Source organism: Pipra filicauda, unplaced genomic scaffold (assembly GCF_003945595.2).
Source record: "Pipra filicauda isolate LSUMZ 115617 unplaced genomic scaffold, ASM394559v2 scaffold264_size1072897_pilon, whole genome shotgun sequence".
NCBI classification, from domain to species: Eukaryota; Metazoa; Chordata; class Aves; order Passeriformes; family Pipridae; genus Pipra; species Pipra filicauda.
The window spans coordinates 751,595-773,136 of NW_024104381.1; the positions used below are offsets into that span (position 1 = coordinate 751,595).

General features: G+C 62.3%; 3 protein-coding genes across 4 annotated transcripts; 1 reads left to right on the plus strand and 2 right to left on the minus strand.

The window, feature by feature from the left end:
- Window positions 1-2: 2 nt before the first annotated feature.
- On the minus strand, window positions 3-2,146 carry TOMM6 (translocase of outer mitochondrial membrane 6). The gene is made up of 3 exons (XM_027746951.1): window positions 2,004-2,146; window positions 931-1,032; window positions 3-304 (listed from the first exon to the last, which is right to left on the minus strand). Exons 1-2 carry the CDS (start codon window positions 2,141-2,143, stop codon window positions 936-938), a joined length of 237 nt encoding a protein of 78 aa, XP_027602752.1. The 5' UTR covers window positions 2,144-2,146; the 3' UTR covers window positions 3-304; window positions 931-935.
- Window positions 2,147-3,878: 1,732 nt separating this feature from the next.
- Window positions 3,879-12,002, plus strand: LOC114001693 (basic salivary proline-rich protein 1-like). 2 transcript variants are annotated; one of them, XM_039382301.1, is made up of 14 exons: window positions 3,879-4,288; window positions 6,427-6,546; window positions 6,810-6,929; window positions 7,945-8,112; window positions 8,201-8,353; window positions 8,546-8,625; window positions 8,812-8,966; window positions 9,066-9,205; window positions 9,301-9,420; window positions 9,689-9,805; window positions 10,003-10,215; window positions 10,373-10,531; window positions 11,054-11,161; window positions 11,466-12,002. In XM_039382301.1, exons 1-14 carry the CDS (start codon window positions 4,277-4,279, stop codon window positions 11,646-11,648), a joined length of 1,848 nt encoding a protein of 615 aa, XP_039238235.1. In that variant the 5' UTR covers window positions 3,879-4,276; the 3' UTR covers window positions 11,649-12,002. The 2 variants fall into 2 exon arrangements, with proteins under 2 accessions (XP_039238235.1, XP_039238236.1); XM_039382302.1 differs by lacking the exon at window positions 3,879-4,288 and adding an exon at window positions 5,014-5,215 and having other exon boundaries at window positions 10,003-10,263; window positions 10,355-10,531.
- A 162-nt stretch (window positions 12,003-12,164) lies between these two features.
- PRICKLE4 (prickle planar cell polarity protein 4) lies at window positions 12,165-19,415 on the minus strand. The gene is made up of 8 exons (XM_039382305.1): window positions 19,229-19,415; window positions 15,105-15,257; window positions 14,847-14,954; window positions 14,633-14,770; window positions 14,341-14,541; window positions 13,904-14,090; window positions 13,411-13,734; window positions 12,165-13,135 (listed from the first exon to the last, which is right to left on the minus strand). The coding sequence occupies exons 2-8, from the start codon at window positions 15,252-15,254 to the stop codon at window positions 12,651-12,653; spliced, it is 1,593 nt and encodes a 530-aa protein (XP_039238239.1). The 5' UTR covers window positions 15,255-15,257; window positions 19,229-19,415; the 3' UTR covers window positions 12,165-12,650.
- Between the last annotated feature and the right edge of the window lie 2,127 nt (window positions 19,416-21,542).

The following is a 21,542-nucleotide window of genomic DNA, read 5'->3' on the forward strand; positions in this document are numbered from 1 at the left end:
CATGTCGTTATTCCACAGACTTTAATAAACATCTGGGAGCGGTACAGAAGGAAATTCCACAACCATCCTTGAGAAAACCATTCTTGTTGTGCCTTGAGGAATGAACTGGAAATAAATTCTTCCTCTCAGCCTTAAATCTTTCCCTCTTGTCACTGCCTGGAGCAGGACAGGAGGGACTGGGAGCAGCAGCTCTGCAGGGGAGGAGAACGACGTCCTTCCAGGAATGCAGCGAACCCGTCGCGGCCCAACACGGCTCCGGTCCTGCTGGGAGGGCGAGCTCTGCTCCCTGCAGCTCCAGGAATTCCTGGGACAGGGATTCAGCAGTGTTAGTGGAGGTGGGTTCTGGCATGTGGCAGCTTAGTAACAGCTTTACAACCCTGTGTGAAGGCTGGGTCGTGTGGGCTTTGGTGCTCCTGGGGCCTGGGGCGGGCTCAGGGGTTGGTCCCGCTGGTCACTCCTCATCTGTGTCACCTCACACGGGGACAGCCCCGGCCTGGGGGGTGTCAGGACACATCTGGGGGGTTTGTTCAGCCTCGAGATTGAGGGGAGACCTCAGGGGGCTGCAGGTTCCTCACGAGTCCAGCTCTGATCTCTGCTCCTGGGAGCAGGGACAGGCCCCAGGGAAGGGCTGGAGCTGTGCCAGGGCAGGCTCAGGTTGGATCTCAGGAAAAGGTTCTTCCCCCAGAGGGTGGTTGGGCACTGCCCAGGCTCCCCAGGGCAGTGGGCACAGCCCCAAGGCTGCCAGAGCTGCAGGAGGGTTTGGAAAACGCCCTGAGGGATAAGGTGGGATTGTTGGGGTGTCCTGTGAGGGCCAGGAGTTGGACTGGATGATCCCTGTAGGTCCTTCCAACCTGGGGCATTCCATGATTCCAAGCACAGCTGTTCCCACCTTCCCAGATCCCGCCCAGTCCCCCTGACCCCTGCACTCACCGGCTCTACGGGACGGGCTGCGGGGCCATCAGGTCGATGTCCGTCAGGTTCCGGGCGACCCAGACCCCGGCAGCAAACAGCCCCAGGTTCACCAGCAGGTTCCTGCAAGCCCAGAGTCATTTCAGTTGGAAAATCCCTCCGGGACCATCGACTGCAGCCTGTGCCCGATCCCCACCTTGTCCCCCAGCCCAGAGCACTGAGTGCCACGTCCAGTCCTCCCCTGGACTCCAGCTTTTATATTGTTTTATGTTATCGAAAAAGCAAGTTTACATAGCTTCTAGTGCAGAAACATCTGGTTTCCTTCTCCTCTTGGGTTCCACCCAAAGCCTAGCCAGGGCTCAAGGGGGAAAACCAAGGGAGTCAACCTTGACCATTCATCTCCTGCCAAACAAGGCCAGGCATCTGATTCCATGGCCTTGACCGGCCTCTAAATATGGAAAGATAAATAAATTCTTTCACTAATGATCAGTTCCTTAATGAGCAGATATGCAGACAAAAGTAACGTTTGTTGGAAGGTTCATCAAGAGGTCAGCTTTGGCTCAGGGCCTGTTGTTCAGGCCTCAGAACTTCACTCTTTCCATGGAGAAATTCCTCCTGGTGTCCCACCTGAGCCTCCCCTGGCACAGCCTGAGGCCGTTCCCTCTCCTCCTGTCCCTCGTTCCCTGGGAGCAGAGCCCGAACCCCCCCGGCTCCCCCCTCCTGTCAGGGGGTTGCAGAGCCAGAAGGTCCCCCCTGAGCCTCCTTTTCTCCAGGCTGAGCCCCCCCAGCTCCCTCAGCCCCTCCTGCTGCTCCAGCCCCTTCCCAGCTCCGTTCCCTTCCCTGGACACGCTCCAGCCCCTCCATGTCCCTCCTGAACTGAGTGACCAGAACTGGACACAGGATTTGAGGTTCCAGCAGCGCCAGCACAGGGGGACAATCCCTGCCCTGCTCCTGCTGGACACGCCATTGCCGGGACAGAACCGCGGGCTCCCGATCCCGGTCCCGCTCCCGATCCCGGTTCCAGTCCCGGACGCGATCTAAGTTCCGGTCCCGGACCTGATCCCATCCCATCCCCGCTCCCGCTGCCCCCGCACCTGCGGAAGTCGTTCCGGTCGGTGGCGAAGCGGAACGCGCTGCGGAGCCACGCGCGGAGCCCCCTCGGCGGGGCCGCCACGGCCGCCGGTCCCGATCCCGGCGTTCCCGGTCCCGACCCGGGTCCCGCCGCCGCCGCCATCGCTGCCCCAGCGCGCGCCGGGCCGCGTGACGTCACGGCCGCTCAGTGACGTCACTGCCGGCGCTCGGCGCCACGTGGGGCGGGAGCGGGACCAGGACCGGGATCGGGATCGGGATCGGGATCGGGATCAGCGCGGGGCTTCCCGGCCCCCCCCGGGTCCGGGTTGGGCTCGGCAACCCCCGCTGCGCAGCCGGGCAGCCCCCGAGCTGAGCCGCACGGGGGGGGTGGGATTCCCGGGAGCAGTCGGGGTTTCCTAGGAACGTTCAGGGTTCCCCCCGGGAGCAGTCGAGGTGCTCGGGAAGAGCTGGGGCTCTCCCGGGAGCACTTGGGAGCCCCTGGGAGCAGAGAGGGTTCCCTGGAGCAGTCGGGGTTTCCTAGGAACATTCAGGGTCCCCCCCCGGGAGCAGGTGGGGGTCCCGGGAGCAGTCAAGGTTCCCAGGAACAATCAGGATCCCTGGAGCAATCGGGGTCCCCAGGAACACCCCGCACCGGTGCTGACCGGGGCACTCACCACCTCTGCAGCTGCTCAGGTCATAATTGTGGGCCCCCCACCTCCATTTCATACTCTTGGATTACGTGGTTCCACAGACAATCCCGGACGGAGCCGGGGTCACCATGACGGCTGGTTACAGCAGGACAGGCTGGGAGAACTGGGAGCAGAGCCAGGGCGTTTGCTGGGCAAACTGGGAGCAGATGAACACACTGAGATGGAGCCTCGACCTCCACTGTCCCCTGTGTTCTGCTCCCGAGCTCCTGTGTCTGGGAAATGGGGGACAGACCTGCCGAGGGAGCCTGGCCCAGGCAGAGGGTCAGGGCTGAGCCCCAAACCCAATAGCTGCACATTTTTGGGGTGTTCCGTGTGTCATTTTTATACTTCTTTTCTGTTACTTAAGCCCATTCTTAAATGTAACTTTTACAGTGACTGGTTCCCTAGGTTATGGATCTTTATTCCGAAACAATCCCTGGTCAGTTCCACTGAGCTCTCCTGGTTGGAATCCGTGATACTCAAATCAGGAAGGGAAGGGTAAGGGGGGTCCCAAGCAGCATAAATGGTCCAGTAACTTCTTGGTGGGGTTTCTGTGGTTGCACACTTCCAACACAACACTCCCAACAACCTACACACGGTGCTTTGCCATCTTCCACCTTTTAATCACAGCTACTTCTTCCATACGATCCAACCTCGTTATTTTATCAGACTGTTTGCAACAGTCCTGCCACACTGTCCGTCCACATTTGTCCCTGCTGCTGCATCCCCTTCCCAAATCCCAGCGAGCTAATTGATCCACCCAGCTAGTTAATTGATTTAGGGCTATTAGGGGCTCTCATTAAGGGGCCAGCTGGAGAGCTGTGTGTTATCTGCCCGGTGGGAGCAGCCTTGGGAAGCGGCCAGCTCCGACGGGCCCAGGGCTGCCCCGGCCCCACACCCGGCGCGGCTCGTCTGGATTCTTGGAAGGGTTTTACTCCCCCTCACACTTCGGGTTTTCCCTTTCATCCCCTCCTTCGCTGGCGTTTGGGATCAGCGAGCTCAGCCGGAGCCTCCCCTCTCCGCCCTTATCTCCTCCCCTGTTCCTGCCTGCAAGGTCACGGCACCGTCTTCACCTCGTGCGGATGCAGGAATTTGCACTGCTGGGCGGACCAGTTCAGACCAGTTCGTTATCAGAGCGTCCCCAGGCCTCCCCAGCCAGACCTCCCGCTTCTGCCGCGGGTGTTCTCGGAGCAGGGGAAGGTGATAAATGACCGGGGGTGGGCGGGATGGCTGTACCTGGTACCAACACATCTGCCCACTGCTAACGAGGTCCGGGGGCGTCACTGCCAGCGGGGAATACAGGGAGATAAGGGGGAGGAGAGGCTGGAGGCGCCTGGCAGAGGTGTCCAGCGCCCGGCCGGCGCAGGAGGTGGTGAGTTGGATGGGCAGAGAGTTTGGGAGACCCTCTGAGCCTCGTCCCCAGGGCTGCTGGGGAGCGGTGATGCTGCAAGTGGGGCCCAAACCCGGCTGCAGCGGCAGGAGGGGATCGGGACGCGCTGGGAAGTGACGGACACGTTGGAAGGTGATCGGGACAGGCTGGGAAGTGACGGACACGGGCAGTTCCAGCAGCCCCCGGCCCGTCCGCGTGCCGGGGCCGCTCCTCCCGCATGGCAGCAAAGGTGGGTGCGATGGGAGGGTCCCGTCCTGCCGGGGCTCTCCGGACCCCCTCACCCTTCTCCTTTCCCCTCCTCGACCCTGCAGGCTCTGCTGCAACCCTGCCCCCCCAAATATCCCGGCACAAGGCTTGGAGCATCCCGGGGACTGTGTGGTTGATCCAGGTGATGCTGGACGGTGGCAGGCGCTGGAGGGGGGGGGGGGTCGCACGGTGTGCAGGGAACCTCCTTGGACAGTTGTTCCATGCCCTGGAGGTACAGGATCCGCTCCTGCATGGATGCTCCATGCCCTGGGGGTGCAGGGACGCCCTTTGTGTACCCTGGGGGTGCAGGACCCGCGTTTCAGGGTTGCTCCGCAGAGGTGGGGTCGGGTGAGACCCAGGGGCTGATGGGGCGCCGGTCGAGGGTCTTTCGTCCCGCTCCGCTTTGAGGCCGGTTTGCTGATGGACCCGAGATTCCCGGAGGATTTTGGCTGTCCTGGGGATCAGGGAAGCGGCGCTGCCCGGGGTCTGCGCACCCTCGGGCACTGGGAGGGCTGTGCCCCCTCGGTGAGGAGTGTTGGCTTTCGGAAGCAGAATCAGTGCTTTTAGCGGGATGGGAAGAGGAGGGAAAACTGCCAGGGGGAGGGACAGGAGCGCTCCGGGAGAGCTCCTCGGAGAGGGGATCGGTTCCGCCGGATATTGGAGTGGAACCAGAGGCTGGGGGAGAGCCGGCGTCCCCAGGGAGCGGAGCGGGGTGTGGGGCTGCAGGACTGGGGCGTAGGGGTGCAAGATTGGGGTGTAGGGGTGCAGGATTAGGGTGCAGAGCTGCAGGTCGGGAGTGCATAGGTGTGGGGTTGGGGTGCAGGATTGGGGTTCGGGGTTGCAGGGCACGCCAACCCACCCTCCTCCGTACTTCAGTGTTGCTTTGCAGGACCCGAGACTGCCGTGCCAGGTAAAACCGCAATTTAGGGACAAAAGCGTGTTTTTTGTGTTTCCCTCCGGCCCTGCCCCGGGGTGGTCCCTGCCGACGGTGCCCGGGGCGAGGGTGGCTCTGCAGCTCAGTGCCCGCCGGGGGTTGGGCGGTTTGGGGTCGGAGCATCCCCCGTCCCTGTGGAGAGCCCAGACCGTCCCGTGGGAGCAGGGATGGAACCTGGAGCGGGGCTGGCACCCCACTGCGATGCCAGGCTGGCGGGGGGCTCTGGAGGTGTCCCAGCGCTCCGGGAGCGCCGTGGGTGTTAATTCCTTTGAATGCATGCCCGGAATAAAGGCAAGTACAACAGACATTCAAACACTACCAGGAAAAAAAAAATCTTTTATTGCAGGGACAAAAAAAAAAAACTACTAGCAAAGAGAATCAAAAGCTGAAAAAGAATACAAAAAAACTACTTTATCGGTTGGCATTCATACAATACTACAAACAGCTTTTATTACAGTATTGACTAGTAAAAAGGGAATTAAAGGGATACAGAAGAGGATATAAAACTTTTGGTTTCTCTCAATAAGCTGTGCTTACCCACACAGACAGGCCAGGGCTGCCAGGATCTGCAGCAGCTGGTCGGTGCCCGTGCTTAGCGGGCGTCCTGGTAGAACAACACAGTCTCCATGGCAGGATGAGGATCGCTCACCCCAGCAGTCCTGACACCCTGTTTTAGCAGCTCTACATTGCACCACGTAGGGCCAGGACGTAGTGTAAGGTGGCAGCCAAACCCCACCCGTTCATCACCTGATAGCAACAGTCTGTGCATGCCCTACTTGTAGGGCAAGGGGCCAGCGACCCCTGCCCACATCATCTTCCTCTCACCATCATCTTTCTCACCCCTGTGTACGACCTCTACCACTCTGTTTCAAGGCTGTTTGTGTCTATCTTGCAGTAAGGAGCCAAGCCAAGGAGGAACTCAGCTCTGATAATGGGGGACATCCAGTTAACTTGCTAAAGACAAAATGGGCCTCACAGCTAACTCGTGCAATAAAATAACATTGTACATACTCTGGCTGGTTTCACATCCTAATAGAATTACTTTCTCCCCCTCTATGCTCCATTGATCATCGAAATCGAAAGTCCCCCCCTTACGGGGTGGCACCCGGGTGGCAGTGTTCCCGAGCCGGCAGTGACGTCCTGTGGGACGTGCTCACCCTGTGCTCACCCTCACCTCTCCCTTCCAGCGGATCCCACACCCCCGAGGGCCCCTCTCCGCCCCTCTCCCTCTCCTGGGACAGGGGCCAGGACGTCCTTCGGGCAGGATGTTCCCACCGCCGGGCTGCAGGAGGGGCTTCCCCAGGGAGGTAGGTGGGTCTGGGCGCTCTGGGAACTGCCAGGGCGGGTGGGAGCGGAGGAGCTTTGGGGGGCGAGGGTGGGCACCCGCTGCTCCATCCCTCGGGGCACGGAGGAGGGTGGGGAACATCGCTGCGGTTTGGGGAAGAACTGGGAACAATCTGGGCCCTCGGCCAGCAGAGGAGGCGGGTGGGCTCCTGCCTCCCCATCCCTGCTCAGCAGCCGGCCGGGGCAGGGGTGCAGGGGGGGTCTCACCACTCTCTTCTCTCCACAGCCCTGCCCGTGGGGGGATGGAGCAGGAGCAGGGCCGTGCCCCCCTCACGGCCCCGAGGACGCCTGGGATGAGCCGCCCTGGAAGCACCGGCGCAGGAGGGGCCGGGGCGGATGGTTCCGGGTAAGGGGCTGGGGGATGTGCCACGGGCAGAGTGGGACCCTCAGCCAGAGTTCCTCAGGGACACGCTCCCCTGGAGCCCCCAGGCACAGAGGAGTCTGGACACACGTGGATCCAGCCCCAGACTTGGTCAGAAGCTTGTGCCTGAAGGATTATGCGGGTGTAATGGAGGCTTCACACGACTTCCCTCCCGCAGGGTTAAGAATGGCAAAACAAATACATTTACATAGGTAAAATAAATTATTTATTTCCATTGGTGGTAATGATTAGACTGAAGGGCCTTAATCATGTTATAGATGGTTGTAACCATTGCTGTAGTGCATTGTTTATTAAATCAATGGTTTCAAAGTTAAATTAATAATTATTAAGTAGAGATTGATGTTACTCACCCAGACCAACACAAATCTCTTTGGCTCAGCCTCGGGGAGGGACCTTGAGGGGTGTCCCTGCTCCAGGGAGGAATCCACACGCACTCCTAGGAGGACTGTGCTGGAAATCCCACTGTTAGAAGGTGGGGTTGAGCTTTTATAGGATGAAACCACGGAGTGTCAGTGAGGCGTTGCTGGGGGAGCCCTGCCAGCTCAGCACAACTCCACTTATCCTTAAATAAGTTATTTCTGCTCTCTGGTTCCTCTCAGGAAACATCTGTCCCCCACATCCCCTCCAGTGCCAGCTGCTCTCAGGACACGCTGGGTTTCACATCCTCGTGGTGTTTAATTTTGGGATATTTGAGCCAGGCTGCTCTGAGCTTTCCTGGACACCACCAGCAGCGTGACTCCCCCTCCACCGCTGGTAACTCTGCAATTAGGTGAAATTTTCACCTGTTTCACCTAATTGTGTCCTGCTACAAGAAGGTGTTGTCGAGGTTCCCCTACAAATCCAGGGTAACCAAAATCAGGGGCTCCCCTGGGAGCAGGAGGGGCAGAAAGAGCTGGAGGTCTCAGTGGGGAGGGGGAACAGCAGGAAAGCCAGAACATCCCAGTGAGCTGCTGTCCTCACCTACAATTCCCCATTGCAGCCCAGCCCCAGGGACCCCAGACCTTTCCCTGGCCCTGATGGCATCCCTTGGAATGAGGAGGAGGAGGACAGGATATGGGCACCCCACGACTACCCCCCAGCACCCCCCTGGGATGACAGAGAAGAAATCCGAGGACCTGTGGATGACTTTGGAGAGGGCTGGGACCCGGTGAGGGGCAGATGGGCTGAGGGGGTGGCAGCTTTGTGAGTGTCCCCAGTGTGCCACCATCCTCATGGGCAACCATTCCTTGTTGCAGTGTCATCCCAGGGGTCCCAGACCCTTCCCTGGCCCCAATGGCATCCCTTGGAACGAGGAGGAGGAGGACAGGATATGGGCACCCCACGACTACCCCCCTCCCCCCTGGGTTGGCAGAGGACCTGAGGAGGACTTCACACAGGACTGGTTCCCGGTGAGCTTGTGGGTTGGGGGGTGGTAGCAGCTGCAGGACTGAGGCTGGGGAGTGGGTAAATGGGGCAGGGGCCACTCACTGCCCTGGTGACAAGGACAGGGCGTGGGGACGGGTTTCCCAGCTCAGCCTCCGCTCTGCTGTCGCAGGATTCCCTGTCCCATTCCCCGTCTAAACCCACCCCCTTTCCTGCAGGAGTGGCAGCCTGGCCCCTGTCCTGAACCCCCCTTGGAGGAGGAGCAGCCCCCACCCTGGCATCCTGCTGGCCCACCAGGGTGAGTGCTGTGCCCAGGGGGGTCCATGTGGCTGTGGGGTGGCACGAAGGGGCGCTGGGGGTGGGCACTGCGTGGGGGCACAGCCACGGGGTGACACTCCTGGCCCTGCTCAGCGTAGAGGGGGATTGCACTGGAGACCCCTTCCTAAAGTGCCCCCCGGCCCCGGGGCTGTCTTTACTGCTGCAGGAGACGAGGGGGGTTCCATGGTGGGGGCCCCCCCTGGGACTGTGACCCCCCCTGGGACTGTGACCCCCCCAGGGGGAGACACGGCCGACACCTTCGCAGGAGCCGCCGGGAGCTGACCCTGATCCCGTGTGGGTGGGGTCCCAGACCCCCCAGAGGTTTGTACTGCCCCCGTTCCTGCTTCCTTGGTGCTCTCCAGCATCTCCCTGAGCAGAGCTAGGGATATGCTGGCTCTGCCGTTGTTTCCCGCTCTGCAGGGCACAAACCACCCTCCAGGGCCTCTCCTCCCCGCCCCAAGACGAGCCAGCCGGCGGCCAGGAAAGAGCTGCAGCCCCCTGATCCTCCCCAGCCACCCGTGTCCCCCCAGGGTCCTGTGGAGAGGCCGGAACAGAGCCAGGTTGTGGGGTTTTACCTGCCCCCCCCATCCCAGTTCCCAGCAGTGACCCGAGGGGGCTCGGTCTGAGCCCTGTGTGGTGTTGTGGTTTCCCCCAGGACCTGCCAGAGGGGAGTGGGGAGGTCCCCAAGACCCCTGAGCCGGCCAGGACCCCTCCAAGGAGCCCGGCCACTGATCCCTGCGCTGCGGGGCCGGAGCAGGCGGCTCCGGGGACACCGGTAGGAGATTCCCCTGCTCCCGGGGCAGGCAGGGGGCTGCACCCCCAGGGCTCTTCGGCCACTGTAATGCTTCCCTCCTCTCTCTCGTCCAGCCCTTTCACTCTCCACCTCGCTGTCTCCTTGCCAGGCATGGGAGTTTTTCTGGACTCTTCTCTGGGGCTGCAAAGCCTCATGGTTTCCTTTGGGGTTCAGCACCCCGTGGGTCCTGTCCCACAGCTCCTCTCCCAGGACAGACATGTCCCAGTCTCACGCCATTGCCTGTCCCCAGGTTGAGCCAGGAGCTGAGCAGACACCTCTGGGCAGCCAGGACCAGGATCCCTGTGCTTTGGGAGCGGAGCCAATCCCACTGGAGGAGAACTCTGCCGGGGCAGGGGAGCACCTCGAGGTATGGGATTCCCAGGGAGCGGCACAGAGTCAGCACAGGGCTCCCCAGATCCTCCCCACCAGCAGCACGCTGCTTCCCCTATGGATAGTTTTTATTCCCACCCAAATTCAGTGCCTGGGAGGAGGCACATTCCCCTTTCCAGACCCTTTTTCGCCCTCGCCGTGGGCTCTGCAGCGCACCTGTAACTCCTTGCACAGGTAGAGCGGGGCAGTCCAGCTGTCCCCGAGGCTGGCACAGGTGATGGGTCACATCCCCACAGCCCACCAGCCCCTCTGGATCCCACTGAGAGGGAACACCCGGCATCCAGCTGCTCTGCAGAGGTGGGTGCTGAGCTGAGCCCACATTCCCAGGGAGAGCAGCGTTTGCCAAGTGGAGCTGGAGAAGCCGAGGCAGAAGCTGCCCACGGTGGGGTGGGTCTCAGAGCATGGGGCAGCTCTGTGGCGTGTCCCCCTCCCCAGGTGAGAGCCCCTCGAGGCCTCTGCTGCAGGTGGGGCTGTGCTGGCAGCACTGGCTGCCCCCTCCTGCACAGCCCCTGCCTTTCTCCCCCAGCCCCTCTCTCTCCCACAGCTTCTCGAGAGCCTTCAGCCACCTGAAAACTCTCAGGTCCTGCCAGGACCTGCAGCAGAAGCTGATGCAGAGCCCAGCCAGGCTTGTCCTGATCTCTGCACCTCACCAAGGACCTCACCGGAGCCCCAGCACTCTCCTGGCTCCAGTGAGACAAACCTGGTACGGGGTCCGGGTGCCCCCCACATGGGGCTGGTCCCCTGGGCCTGGGGGCACTGCCACAGCAGGAGCAGTGGAGTGGGATCCCTCTGGAACCCCAGCAGGATTCTGGGCTGGGGTTAAAGAGCTGCTTTGTCTGGAGGCAGAGCCCGTATCGGCCCCTGATGCCAATAAATGGGAGAGGGCTGGAGAAAGGCCAACAAAATAACGAATTATTTTGTGTGGGGGAGTGTGTGGAGCATGAACAACCCCGGGACTGGAGCTTTAACAAAGCCAAGGAGAGCACTCCAGAGCAGCTTAGTTACTGCCTAATGGGGGACAGAAATCTGCTGGAAGCTCTCCCTGCTGGGGCTGGGGCAGAGGGGGCACCCAAGGGAAGGGGGGAAACCCTGGGGAGCCAAAGTCCCAGCAGGTCCCTCAGAAGGTGACCAGTCTCTGGCTAATCAGTACTGGCAGCCCCAGTTTGGCCCAGTCCCTCTCCCTTGCCGAAGTATCTGATCTTTCCTTGCCTTTCCCACCCCCCAGGCTGGGGATGGACAGCAGCAGCTCTGCTTCAGCCTCCCGACGCCCTCCCCATCCCGCCAGGATCTCCGCTCCGCCGCCGTCCTCGCCAGGAAGGAGGCCATCGAGCTGGTGAGTCCTGGGGGCCCCTGGCTGAGGGGTGTGGGGGTCTGGGACCTGCTGCAGGATGAGGGGGACTCAGCCCAGGACCTTCTGGAGCGATGCTGGGTGACGGGATGTGCACTTGGCATTTTGGGGGGCAGTGGGAAACCCCTCCTGGTGATGGTCATTGCAGGGGAAGCTGCTCGGAAGGGGTTTGCAGGGGCTCAGGTGCTGCCAGGAGGGTTGTGGACCAAAAAATGGGCGTGGGGGGAGGAATATCCCTCAGGGGAGCTGTGTGCTGCTGGTTTGGGGTGCTGACCCCGTGGCCCTGCAGTCGTACCAGCGGTTCAGCCTCAACTTCGCGGTGGTGGCCACGATGCTGCTGCAGAAGGAGCCCTCCATGGAGGCAACCCTGGGGCTGGCACTCAGGGCCAACCTGCGCCAGGGCCGGATCCACCACCTGCAGGAGCTGGAGAATTTCATCGACAGCTACGACTCGGCCACCCCCAGCCCCTGAGGAGACACCCCCCCTCCAGCCAGGCTGGGAGGGATGGGGGGCCATGTCAGGGCACTGCTGTGCTCAGGTGGTGCTTAGCCTGCCGGTCAGGGTGGCATGGACATGTTGGCAGTCCCATATCCCTTGGAGAGGGAGGAAGGTGGGGGTATGCTTAGTTTTAGCCCTGCCCAAACCTCTGTGTGCAGCCAAAGGAGGAGCTGGTGTTACTGGCTGGTGGTGGGAGGGAGGGAGAGCAGCAGCCCCTCTCCTCCCATCCAGTCTCCTCACTCAATTCCTGATTCCCCGGGATGTGCCCACAAACCCCGGGAGTTGTTCTTGGTTTAAAATCTAAAAATAAACCCTGTTCTTGTTGCAGCCCTCTCTCCGCTGTCATTCTGATCCCGCTCTCCTGGGGTAGGTGAGGGAGGGTTCCTACGGTGAACCCAGCATGGGGGGTGTGGCAGAGGGCAGAGGTCACCCCTGGGGTCACGCTGCCCTGGTGGCACGGTCGGTGTCACAGTGGGTGACCCTCCTGCGTTCAGATTTCAGCCAAACTTTATTGGAGCTTCGTCATTGGCAGCAGCAGAGCTGCCCCCCTGGTCCCTCCCCACGGCGCCACCAGGACACGGTGGCACCAGAGATGGAGAGCACGTGGCAGTGGTGCTCATCCTGCAAGGAGGAGTCCCAGGGAAGGATCCAAAGGATCCAACCCTGGCCCAGAGGTCTGGTGCAGGCAGCTGCCCTTGTCTGGAGCACCGGCCGCTCTCCCTGGAGCTGCTGCCGTGTCTGAGGCGCTGGAGCCCAGGTGAGCTCTGCTCCCTTCCTGCTTTACCTGTTCCTAATTGCGGGAGAGGCCAGCAGGAATTGCAGGCTGTGCTTTGCCAGCAGCTGCCGGGGGGGAAGGATCCCAGCAGCTTCTCCCACCAGCCTTGGGCCACGTCCAAAACGCACTTGGAACATGTTGAGACCATGGCAGCACCCAGCAGGGGCTGGCAGGATGTCAGGGACCCCATGTCCCCACTGCTAGGACACACTGCAGTGTTTGCTGCTGCCCCGGGGCTTGGCCGTCCTGCCCCCAGCCTTCCCCGGGGGCTCCCTGCCCAGGGAATTCATCCCAGGCTTGGGGATGGGCTTCCCAAAAAAGAAACCCTCTTCCTCCGAGTCCGAGTCCGAAGATGAGGAGCAGGTGGGACACCAGGAGTCCTCCTCCTCCGTGATGTCCTGCAGGTCGATGTGCTCCGACCGGGGGCTGTGCCGGGGGAAGGATGTGCCCGCTCGGGAGGGGGGGTTTCCATGGCCCGTGGGTGTTCGGGGGTCAGGGCCCCCCAAAACCGGGTGGCCCAAGGCTCCAGGCTCGCTGGGCCCCTCTGGGCTGGGCTGGGGGGCGGAGGGGTGGGTGGCTGGTGGTCCTGCGTGCACAGCATCGCTGCTCCGCTCCTTGGCAGCTGCTCCATGGTCCTCTGGGCTCCTGAACGCAGGATGCACAGGGGCCTGATCCAAAAACGCCTCTGGAAGAAGGAAAGCAAGGGTAAATGAGGAAGGAGAAGGCTGAGCCTGCCCTCCCACAGACCCTCGTGCACCGAGGGCTGCCCTGGGACATCAGGGGGGTGGCAGCAGCCCACCCCCAGCTCCCACCGCTCGCCCTCCCACGGGAGGTGGGCTGGGGGCTCATCGCCGCTGCTCCAGCCCTAAACTGGGCTGCCCCCGTGGGACGTTCCCCATGAAGCACCCAGGGGCTGAGCAGAGCCTGGAATTGCCCCTGTTCCCCCCCATAGGATCCTACCAGCCCCTTCCACGTGCTGCCTGCAGCCCCCTGGAGCCGAGGGGCCGCCGGACCCCGGCGTGGTCCTGCCGGCCGGGCCAGCTCGGGACAGGGGCGTCGAGTCCGGGGACGGAGCCGAGGCGAAGGCCGAGTCGGAGGAGTCGGAGGTGCTGGAGGAGGAGGACGAGCCCTGGCACAGGCTGCAGGCGTCGGAGCAGAAGAGGCGGCCGCGGCGGCAGGTGAGGGGCTGTCCCCGCAGCGGCTTTCGGCACAGGCTGCAGCAGAAGCAGGCGGCCCGGGCGTGCCAGTGCAGCCCTTGGTGGGTGGCCCCCTCGCTGTCAGCACCTGGGGGGGCAACCACAGGTGAGGGGGAGGCTCTTCCCGCACCCGTGTGCCAAAACCCCGTGTGCCAAAACCCCGTGTGCCAAAACCCGTCCTCTGCAGCCCTCCCAGCCCACCCCCCGCCCACCCGGCAGGGCCGGGCAGCCCCCCCGGGCCGGGGGTCGGGCCGTACCGATGGGGTCCCCGCAGGCCTGGCAGGGCTCGGCGAAGAGGCTCTCGAAGCAGGTGCGGCAGCAGGGCCGGCCGCTCCTCATCACGTAGCGCTGCCCGCGCAGGGGCACGTCGCACTCCAGGCAGCAGAAGTGCTCCAGGTGCCAGCGCCGGCCCTCGGCCTCGATGCACTCCTCCATGAAGATCAGCTGGAGCGGGAAAACAACCCATCCTCAGCACCCAGCGGGAGAACCCACGGTCTGGAGGATGCTTTGCTGTGCTGAGGAGCGAGGAAGAGCCCCCATCCCGTGGCGTGGGCACGGGGATCTCAGCAAGGCTCAGGAAGGAACATTTCCTCCTGCCCATCAGCGGTTCTTGCTGGATTCGCAGCCCCCAGCCAAGAGCAGGGGCTTTGAGCGGCCGAAGGGAGGTCAAAGCCACCCCCTGCCCAGCACCCACCTGGTCGCAGGAGGCACAGCGGGGTCGGAAGAGCTCAGCGTGGTGCCGGCCACAGTAGATCCTCCCATCCTGCTGGAAGTAGATGAGATCCACCAGCGGCTGGTGGCAGAAGTGGCAGGAGAAGCAGGACGGGTGCCAGAACTGGTCCCCCAGCCGAGACACTGAAATCCCCGTGTCGCCTTTGTTCAGCCTCCTGCCGCACTGCAAGGCAAAGGGACGCGGGGTTCGGGGCCAGGCTGGCTTTTGGGGACAGATCCCCGCCAGGGAACGGCTGCTGGGGGGGACACCTCACCTTCCTGCAGGGGCAGCCATGGCAGGGACCGGGCACGGGACGTGCCAGCCCCTGGCCCAGGGCCTCCCGTCTCCGGCGGGCGCTGAACGCTCGCAGCTGCCGCCGCTCCTCCTCGGCGAGCTCGGGGCAGTACCGCTCCTGCACGGGGGCACAGGGTGAGCGGGGCACGGGGGGGAACCCAGGGGTGGGCAGCACCCAAAAATAGGTGTCTTACATCGCAGTCCTGGGGAGGCAGCTGCTGCAGGAGGGCTCTGGCGCGGAGCCGCGTCCTGTCGGAGGGAGAGCCGGGCTGCGGCGAGCGGGGGCCGAGGCACGGCGGGGCCTTGGGGGGGGCACGGGAGAGAGAGACAGGCAGAATTTTAGGGGGGGATTGAGCTGCATTGCTAGAATGTGTTTAATCCCAGGGCTCTGCTGTGGGAACCTCCCATGCATGGCACCCGCAGAGCTGGGGGAGAACCGGGGTGCTGCCCACCTCGGGGGGTGCGGGGTCCGCAGGGGGTTCCGGGTACTCTTCCAGGGCACAGCCGGAGTCGCTGTCGGAGGAGGCCGGAGGGAGGCCGGTGGTGGTGCCGCAGGACGGGGGCTCATCTCGCTGGGGCCATGCAGGGCGAGGCAGGGACATGAGCTGGGGAGAGAGGGCACGGGCTGGTGAGACCCTTGGTGAGGCAGGGAGGAGAGACCCATCCCCAGGACACGTAATCTGTCTCCACGTGGCAGCAGGACGAGCAGCCCCTTGACCCAGGGAGGGACCCTGGAGCAGGTCCAGCCAGGAGGATGCTCAGTGTCACCACGACCTCGAGACCTTTGGCTGAACCACTGCAGGAGTTCAAGGGCTTCTGGGGGCTCCTTTCTCTGCGGGAGTTACAGCAAATCCACACCCAGGGTGCAGGCACTCAGCAGGGCTGGGGCTCTATCTGCCAAGCAGGAGGCACTGGGAGGGGATGTGATGGTGATGGGTTGAAGCCAAGTACGGAAGACCCCAGGTGTCCGAGCTCAAGCTGGAAGAGGCTTTGGAAAACAGCCCCGGCTTTTTGCTCGTCCACAGCAGGAGATTTTCCCCAACTGCCACCAGTCCTCTGCTGGGTGGTGGCTAATCCCTGGTCGAGTGGCCCAGCCCTGAGCGGGGGCAGTGGGAACAGACTGAGGTTTAGCCCAACTCAGTGGAAAATAATTCCTTCCCCCTGGGCTGCCATTGTTCCGCCCCGGGCGGCTGTTCCTGCCCGGCTGGCCCAGCCACCACCACCACGCCTGGCCCGGGGTTACGCAGTGGAAACCCGTCCCCAGCCGTCCCCTCCTCCCCGCGCGGGCGCTTTCCACCACGCGCTTCCTTCCTGCCCTGGCTTTCCAAAACAAAGGCGAGATGGTGATGTGGTGGCTCCTGGGGTTCCCTGGACGCCAGCCCAGAGCCTGAAGCCCTCAACCCATGATTCCTGCCCCGGTGGGATGCAGGTGGGCTGTGGGTGGGATGGAGCTGAACTGCTGCTTGGGGGGTGTGTGACCAAACGGCCCCAGGGCACCCCTGGATTCACCCAGTGCAACGCCCACCATGGATGGATCAACTGCTCTGGAAAGTGTTTCCATGCAGAAAAAGCTCATGTCAGGCTCAGGGCTGAGGGGTGGGAACCCCCAAACTGTCTACCTGGGTCTTCCTACTCCTCTGCCACCATGAGGACTCATTCCCTTCTCCGCACTGGGATGGGACCGGTGTATCCCCCCTGCCCGCACTGTCCGGGACATCCTGGCCAGCACCAGCATCCCCACTGCTCCCACTAAACACCTTCAACACCCCCAGCTCAGCCCCTGCTGCCAGTGTGCCCCTTCCTATGCAGCATCTTGGGGTGCTGGGATGTGGCAGCTCTGGAGCTGGGAGTGGGTGGGCTCAGCCCGGGCAGCTCAGGTTTCCCTGCCCTGCACCTGGGTCAATGATTAACGATGCACATTGGCTAATCAGCGGGATAAAACAAAAGGGCTGCTTGCTTTTTCCTGGGCTTTGGGGTCTGCCAGCCCTGGGGCAGCACAGGAGGGTGCAGGGCTGGGTGCAGGGTGCTGTTCAAAGCTGCGCTTTGGGATAGGGATGAAATAATCTGGCCCAACTCTGTATTTGCAGCTCAAGGAGAGCCCTGGCTTTGCTGGCTTGGTGAGGGCCCACTGCTGGGCCAGGAAGCAATCTTGGCTCTACAGGAGAAGCAGGACTGTGTGTCCCTGAGGATGCTGAGTGGGGACTTCTGCAGGCTCAGTGTCCGGCCCCAGCTCTGTTTCTGCCTGGTTTGGGTAACGTGTCCCTGTTTCTCTCTCCCCAGTGGGAGGCATTCCCAGGCTGTGCTTGGCTCATTAAGCCTCCAAGCTGCATTTGTCTAATCTGCTGGGGCTTTGCTGTAATTAGACCCCGCTGATGCTCCAGGGACTCAGTGGGGCTGGTGGTGCCAGCGTGGCCCCAGCCCTGTGGCACTGGGCACCCTGTCCCAGGGCCACCGGCACAGTGGAGTGATGCTGGGGGAGAGTGGCTTGGGCAGGGCTGCTGGCTGCTGTGGATCCATGGGGATGTGCTGGAGAGCCCAGCCCAGCCCAGTTTGATGTGATTACGCTGGCTGGCAGCCGTCTGGGCTGTAAACAAGTCCCTGTAATTAGCCCCAGACGGTGACACAGGTACGCGCCTCCCATGCTAAAGAGCCAGGCAGCCCCAACAGGTCTGTCTCCTCTGCTCCCCATCCCTGTCCCCTCTTCCTTCCTGCCCTCCCTCGCTGCCTCCAGGCACTCCTGCTATTGCCCTTCCCTGCTGGGATACAGGGATGCTCCCAGCCTGCCCCTGCCCTCAAACCCAGGGATGGGAGAGCCCGGACCAGGCATCAGGGGCACAGTGGCACTTTGGGGAGTTGCTTCTCCCTGCCAGCGAGTCCCCAGGAAGGGACATGTGACAGACCAGTTGGACGGGCTGGGTGCCACTGGCTGTCATTTGCCTTTGCTGTAAAAGCCTCTGGGAGCTCCTCTGGATGTGATTGCTCTGCTCCCTTTGCTCTCCCAAGGATCGGAAGCAGGCACAGCTCCCTGGGTACAAGCGGCTAAAATTCCTGGGAATATTAATCTTATTTGGCTCCCCGGGAGCAGCCCCTGTCTCCAGCTGGCTGAGGGAGCATGTGTGGGCTCCCAGCCTTCTCCTGCCAAGGTCACACATTAACTTGGAGTGCAGCCACCCCAGCCCATTCGGAATTCAGCACAGGCTCCCTGTTCCCAGCATGACAGGGGCTGATCTGCATCTCTGCCACAGTTTTGCTTTTCTAGAACCACCTCTCCACCTTAGAAGACCCACTTCCAGACCCCCTCCAGCCAATTTTTCAGAACCACCAAACACTCCCCAGCTCCACAACCCCCAGGAAACACAACATCTCACCGTGACCAAAAAGCCCTGATCCCCTTAGAGCGCCCAGCAGCACTGGCAGCTTCCAGAGGAACAGCTCCGTGTTCGCCCCACCCACGGGATAACCTGTTTTTGCTTGAGCTCCTGTCAACACAGCTGCGATGAAGGTGCGTGGAACAAAGATGCAGAGCAATAAAGATGCATCTTCTGGGGCGAGATAAGCTGAGGTCTGGCAGGGTGAGCTGGAGCAGCGAGTCCTGCAGCACAGCCCGAGCCAGGCTGGAGACCTGGAGCCAGTCTCACGGAGGAGCCTGCTGTGCCTCTTGGATTTGGGATGGCCCGAGGTGCAGCAATGCTTGGTGCCACTGGCTGGGCACAGCAGATCATGGGCCAGGCTCAGTGCAGCCCCCCAGATGTTGGGGGGGGTCTCAGCATCCTGCTCTGCCACACAGCACCGTGTTCTCCATGCCACCAGAGGGGACGGTGGCCAATGCTGTGGCCTGTTTGCTCACCAGATGATGTGCCAGTGCTGCAAAGGGCTTTTCTCGGTGTGTTTTCCCCCACCTCACAGGCATGGCTGGGTGTCCCAGCTGGGCGGGGAGCAGTAACCCCTTAACCCACCCTAACTCAGCCTTTGTACATCCGCAGGTATGGACAGAGACCCCCAGCCCTCCTCTCCCCGCGGCCACCAGGATGAAGACCCACCACCTTCGTGTCCCCATGGCCACCAGGATGAAGACCCATCACTCCACTTCTCCCCACGGCCATCCTATCATGGCCCAGCACATCGATGTGTGAAGGGGCCAAGCTCCATCTCCGACCCCAAAACATCCCATTCCCGCCGGATCTCGGGTAGAGGAGGGATGGTGGAGCCAACGCCCCTTCCCGGAGCCCCTCGTCGTGCCGGGCAGCCCTGCCCGCCCCCTGCCCGCGCACCTGCCTGCTCCGGGCTGGCAGGGTCTGGCACGATGGAACAGGCGTCACCTCCCGCTCTCAGGGGACGTTTTTCCGAAAACAAAGGCCGCGGGGGCAACGATATCACTCCCGGCCCCAATTATTTCTCCCGGAGAAGAACAGCCAAAATCCCCCCGTTCCCCTCGCTCCCGTCCTCTTCCCCTCGCAGCGATTCCCGACCGGGCACCCTCCCGCCGCCCCCGCCTCCCAATCCCCTTCTCCCGCAGCTCCAGCTCCACTCGTAGCTGGGGGACCCGACCCCGGCAATCCCTTCCAGCGGCACGTACCTGCCCCTTCCCGGCGCTGCGGGCCCCGCGCTCCGCCGCTGCGGGCTCCGCCGCCCGCTCCAGCCCCGCGCCGGCCGCCGCCGTCCCGCCCTGCTCCGGAGGACGCGAGGGAATGGAGCCCGGGCTGGGAAAACTTTGCAAAGCGAAAGGAAAACATCCAAGCTCACTCAGGGAAACGCTCTTTTTTTTTTTTTTTTCCCTCTCTCTTTTTTCCCTGCCTGCCCAGGCACTGGCTCCGCGGCAGCCGGGGTCCTAATTACAGGCTTTTTAGCCTAAACGTCGGGAGCCAGCCAATGGCTGGAATTCCAGGGCAGGCAGGGAGGGGAAGGGGGGGGTACATTAACCCTACAGGGGAAAGAGCTCCCGATGACATCTGGTTTGCTCCTACCTCTCATTTTCCGAGCGCCCGCGCCCTTCCCTCCCTCTGCGGCTCGGTTCACCCCAGGTTGCCGTTTGATGGCTTTTATGATCCCGCGCGGTGATTTATTTTCCTACCGACATCAGAAAGAGCTGAAGCTTCATGAAAGAGGGGGAAGTGTCATTACACCCCAATTTAGAGGTGGAGAAACTTTGGCTGGGCTCTCACAAAGGAGTTAGCCAGCGGCAAGTCAGGATGTCCTAGTTTCCACAAGCCCTGAACACCTGACGAGGTTCCTACAAGCCATTCCGACCGGCTCCGGCTCAGCAATTCCACCCGGGCAGGAGCCAGGGCAAAATTTATCAGAGCCTGACGTGAGGCAGAGCGTCTTTGTTGTGCTTCTGTGGATTTCTCACATGCTGTAAGATTTTCCTGCCTGCTGATGCGACTTTGGGGATGAGCACAGACACCCAACCGTCCGTGGGGGTCAGCCTGGGTCTCTGCCACCCATGTGTCTCAGGAGCTCTGGCTTGTTTTGGGGCTCCGTTGGGAGCCCTGAGAGGTGCAGGTGGCTTGTGTAGATTTTGGGATTAGGGTCAGGACTGTGGCCTAAATCCACAGGGATGGTAATTTGTCAGAGGACGTGGCCGGGCTGGGCGAGGCCGCGCAGGGCGGTGCTGGTGCACAGGTTATAGATGCTTTATAGAGGCTGTGGTTGCCCCATCCCTGGAAATGTTCAGGGCCAGGTTGGACGGGGCTTGAAGTAACCTGGGCTAGTGGAAGGTGTCCAGTGTGGAACAGGATCTTTAAGGTCCCTCCAACCCAAACCATTTGAGGATTCTCTGCCAAATCACCTGGGCAGGGGTAGAAGGAGGAGGAAAAGATGGGGCAGGTGACCATCTCCACTGTCCTCCTCCCCCACACAGGGGTCCTGTCGGGGCTGTCCAGCCAGTGCTGTCACTCCCCAGGGTCCCTTTAAGGTCTCAGATGTGCACTGGGACGTTCATTCCCTGTTTGGCTTTGATGGGAGGTTGGTTTCTGCAGCTTTATCTCGGCCCATTTGCTGCAGTGGACTTTGTACCCCCGGGTGGTGGTGGGGCCCCCCCCGCCCTGCACTCCCCCACTCCTCCATCCCTCCACAGGGCAGGAGGGTTAATGGGCAAAGTCCTCGCTGGGAGACACAGGGGCTGAGTGCACAGAGGGGTCACCTGGGGCTTTCCCAGGTGGGATCAGCCACTGCCCCATGGGAACATCCCCTGGGTGCCAGGTGAGCCCACACCTGCACCAGGTGTGTGTGAGGGGCACGACACCAGCCTGAGGGGTCCCTGCTGCCGGAGCATCGTGGGGTGACCAGAGTGTGACCGGCAGCATGCCTGGGCCCCATCTGTGTCCCATCCCAGGCCACACGCCCTCCGTGGGTGTTATCATTTATTAGATCACATCAGGAGTCCTGGGGCTGAGTCGAGATCCTGCAGAGCCCGGCCCTGAGCAATCAGGTGCCCATCGAGGTGGTCTGGGGGTGCGGCCGCCTGTGGGACCCCAGCACTGAGCTGCCATTGCCTGCACTGGTTCAGTGCTCCGGTACTGGTGGGGCTGGGAACCAGGGGGCTGTGACTGCTTAAGTGCCCCCCAGCAGCCCCCCCTGCCCCCGCGCCCCCTGACCCCCTTTCACTGACCCCCCTTGAACATCCCCCTAACCCAGATCCCTCAAATCCCCCTTCACTGACCCCCCTTGGGCATCCCCGCAACCCAGACCGCCCGAATCCCCCCGCACTGACCCCCCAGCACCCTCTCCCGTCTCGCACCCCCAAAATCCCCCCCACTGACCCCCCAAACCTCTTCCCTCGGCTCCCCTGGCCCCGCCCCCTCTGACCACGCCCCCGATGGCCCCGCCCCTCCGCCCCCCTGGCGCCCCCTGGCGGCCCCGCGGCGCTGCGGTGTCGCTGCTCCGCCGGG